Source organism: Dipteris shenzhenensis, chromosome 13, assembly GCF_047967505.1.
Source record: "Dipteris shenzhenensis isolate YYH24624 ecotype China chromosome 13, Dip_SZ_1.0, whole genome shotgun sequence".
NCBI classification, from domain to species: Eukaryota; Viridiplantae; Streptophyta; class Polypodiopsida; order Gleicheniales; family Dipteridaceae; genus Dipteris; species Dipteris shenzhenensis.
This window is the reverse complement of record NC_141608.1, coordinates 29,275,607-29,279,299: the sequence shown is the minus strand read 5'-3', so window position 1 is coordinate 29,279,299 and position 3,693 is coordinate 29,275,607. Positions and strand designations below refer to the sequence as shown.

The following is a 3,693-nucleotide window of genomic DNA, read 5'->3' as shown; positions in this document are numbered from 1 at the left end:
CAGCATTGAGCTGGGTTCTCTGGAAACAGGCTGGTTTTTCTGACAGCCAATTTTTTCCGTTTTCCCCATAATCAGAGCCTTTCAGATGCTGATTCGTACAGTTGGTTTCTCAAGCATTAGAAGTAAGTACTTTTCTCGGGGGAAAAAAGGTGATTCGTGCGGTTGGTTTCTCAAGCATTAGAAGTACGTACTTTTCTCGGGGGAAAAAAGGTAGACGGTTACCCCACGAGAGTGCAACAAAAAGGATCTGCAGTGATTTTTTCCCTTGATAACCATATAGAATGTCAGCCTGTATCAGTACATTGAACAGAGAAGTTCCTCAATTTCCAGGCCTAATCTGTGCTTTTGTGCATCTCATGTGCATCTGGAATATTAATTCTCTCTTTAGACATGTATTCACTTTGTACTTATCTCCAAACTCCATGCTATATAAATGTAAGTTTTCTTTGAAAAATATCTTGCTACTTTGTTCTTCCATAACCCTGAATGTTGCTTCTCCCCGTTGAATAAGGATTTTGACATTACTGTAGAATTGAACCACGTCAACCATGGGAAGAACACCCTCACACCTGCACCACCATGACTATATCGTCTCTCTCTCTCTCTCTCTCTCTCTATATATATATATATATATGTATATAACACACACACACACACACACGGTAGAAAGACGACGAAATAATTCCCTTCTGCAACCTTGAACATACCATCCTTCAGTCCAACCCAAAAGTTACATATTCTCTCTACATAAGTTCCAATTTCTTTATTCTTTATTGAAGCTGTTGGCGTGGTTCTTACTACCTTCAGGGAAAGCCAGCTAACCAGGTATATGGTGTTCTTTATTGGCTCTGTGACAAAGATTTAAAAAATCATACAAATCTGGAAAGCCCGTCAAGGCTACCAAAAGTATTAGAGGGTGCCAGTCACAGCATCAACCCTTGAAAAATAGATGGTTGCACAAAATTGGGAAATTAATGGAGCCAAATCCAGACCACAATGACAATTATCAAAGTGGCAGCCATCCCAACATACGCAATCCATTTGTCAACACGATGCCGTCTCTCCACAAGCTTTAGCACAGAGTTGGATAAGCCTACCGTGTTCATGATGTCCAAAGCTTTTCGCTGAGCACGCTGCAGTTTCATGACATATGACAGTAAAATCGGTCATTAGCAAAAAACATAGGGTAAATCATATGCAGAGTGGCTTCCCGCTTAGTACATATACCAATTGTCCCAGTCCCACCCTTAAAGTCAAAGCTTAAGCACCTACTTATTATCCAATGATAAGTTATGGATTAACCAAATTGTCCCACCACAAGCAGCATCTGATATCTCGTTTTCATTGGAGTCACCGCTTGGATAAGCAACTTCAGCACTATATAACGGATATAAAGAACCCACGTTACCTTTAACCTATCACGCTGCTGTGCATACTTGGCAAGCACTTCTACGCCTGTTGCATATGCATCTTCAAGCAGGTGAGATGAGTTTTGTGCAGATTGTAAGGCTTGCATCCCATCATCGTGAATCTGCAGGATTCGAGCTCCTTCAATTCCATCTCCATTCTACAGCAATAAGTAAACCGTAAGCCCATCACGTTATATTCAATAGCCACGAAGGTTCAGATACTAAAAAGGTACAATGTTCAAGCGCATCCAAAACCTGTCAACCATTTTCCTTTTTCCACAAATGGACAATCGAACAGTATGCATTGGACCATACGAAGGGAAAGATTGCAGTAACAACTTCCCGCTTCTTTTAGGGATATTGGCGTCAATGTAAAATCTTAATCAGACATGCAAATAAGAAATCTCAGTCCGACACAACAATCCCAAATCGTACCGTCCTTCGAAACAGCTCTGCTCTTTCATTTGCCTCAGTCTGTCTCCGATGCTGCCGATTTAGATACTTGTCCAATCCTATTTTTAAAGAATCTGCCTCCTCTGCGATCTGTTCCACCTTTCTGCGTTATACCAGATATAAAATAAGAAGCTTATACCTTCCAAGTCTAGACAATCAAAAGCTTACTCAAATAAGCAGCGTTACGTCTGTCTACAGGTTCACTAATGGAGCACCTGGTGGATCCATTTCTCCGAAAAGGAGATCCACAAAAATTGGTTCCCAATTCACATGAGCTACCCTATTCTTCAGAATCAGAACGTGAAACGACTCACACACAATGCCACCAGAAAATTGAGCAATTAAGCCTGACATTTTCCACAAACAGCACATGCCAAGATAAGCGCAGAATTGGAAGAGCGAGGATCGACCGTTTCCAAAGATCTCGATGAGGCTTGGCGATTTGAGAGCGCCACATGCGATCCATTTCCACGCTATACTGTTGCACCTGCGCCAGCTCGCGCTTGACATGCTGAGCGAGATCCGGGGAGGCAACGAGGGTGTCGGGAGGGGGGTTGCCAGTGGAGGTGCCACCGAAACTGGAGGAGGAAGCGTACTCAAGGCGCTCGAGTCTCTCGAGGCCATCGCGGACGACAAGGAGGGAGTGGCGAGCCTGCTGGTAGACATCGGAGAGAGTAGCACCAGACATGGATGTGCAGACCTAAAAGAGGGATCAATAGGAAAGATCGACGGAGAAAATCCCTTGTGCAAAATGGAGAGGAAGAAGCAGGAAGAAGATGGAGATGGAGATGGAGATGGAAATGCACATGCACATGCACATGCGCCATGGCCATGGCCATGGCATCAACAACACACTTCCTCTCGTGTGTGTGCGGGTTCGGTCCCGCACGCCTGCAGACACTGTCAATCACGTAGACTTGGCCGGCACTGCAAGATTTACCCGCTCGACTGCCCATCCTCCCACGATATTGAAAGGGTGCTGCTGGTCGACCAGGCACACGATGATCGGTCCGCCGCTCAAGAGAGATCTCCATAGCCTAATGAACTTCTCAAGACGTGCCTTTGAAGGGTACCATTAAGAGAGGTAAAAGAAAAGATGGGGTAAATGCAATGATTTAAGGCTACCCTTCTTCTAGCGATATTAGCCTAGAAGCCTCTCCATCTGTCTAATTTGCCTCTGAATCTATTGAGAAACGAATCCCATCTTTCTTTCGTAACATCAAATCCCATGGAAATACCCTAGCATGTCTAATTGTTGTTCCATAATCGACACTCACTTTCTTCCTTACCACAAAAGGAGCATGCTGTGTTGGTATTCTTTGGTTTTTCTCCTTGGTAGGACCTTTTAGCACTTGATCGAAACCTGCAATTGTCTTGTGCTTGTTAAACCAACACTTTTTGGTTTGTGTGGTCTAAGCAACTGCAAATGTTGCAGTATTTACCCAACTAACACATTCATTGTATGGCTGGCTATTTCTTTAGCATCTCTTTCTCAAACTTGGTGTCCTTTTTAACCACCAAATTAGTGTCTGGCTCCTCTTCGCTATCCACATCATGAATGGAATCTTTTTCTTTCTTCAAGGTTTGCTGATGAGCCTTTTTTTTAATGCAATTGTTTTTTGAAGCAATTCATTACATGTCTTTCTTAGATAGGTGATCTCAATGTTGTGAAACTTTGCACAAATAGTGAGACTAGTCAACAATCAAGATCACATGGTCTTTTTGTCTTGCATGTTGTTTATTTACTTGGTTAGCACCCTCATTCATGTTGTAAAGTCACACACCAATTTTACCTAGAATTTGTTTGATTCTATTAAGCTTCAACATGCGG

At 43.0% G+C, this 3,693-nt stretch overlaps 1 protein-coding gene across 1 annotated transcript; it reads right to left on the bottom strand.

The window, feature by feature from the left end:
- Window positions 1-719: 719 nt before the first annotated feature.
- Window positions 720-2,641, bottom strand: LOC147895264 (membrin-11-like). Its single transcript, XM_087383912.1, has 4 exons — window positions 2,273-2,641; window positions 1,845-1,965; window positions 1,409-1,567; window positions 720-1,133 (listed from the first exon to the last, which is right to left on the bottom strand). Exons 1-4 carry the CDS (start codon window positions 2,548-2,550, stop codon window positions 972-974), a joined length of 720 nt encoding a protein of 239 aa, XP_087240038.1. The 5' UTR covers window positions 2,551-2,641; the 3' UTR covers window positions 720-971.
- Window positions 2,642-3,693: the final 1,052 nt, after the last annotated feature.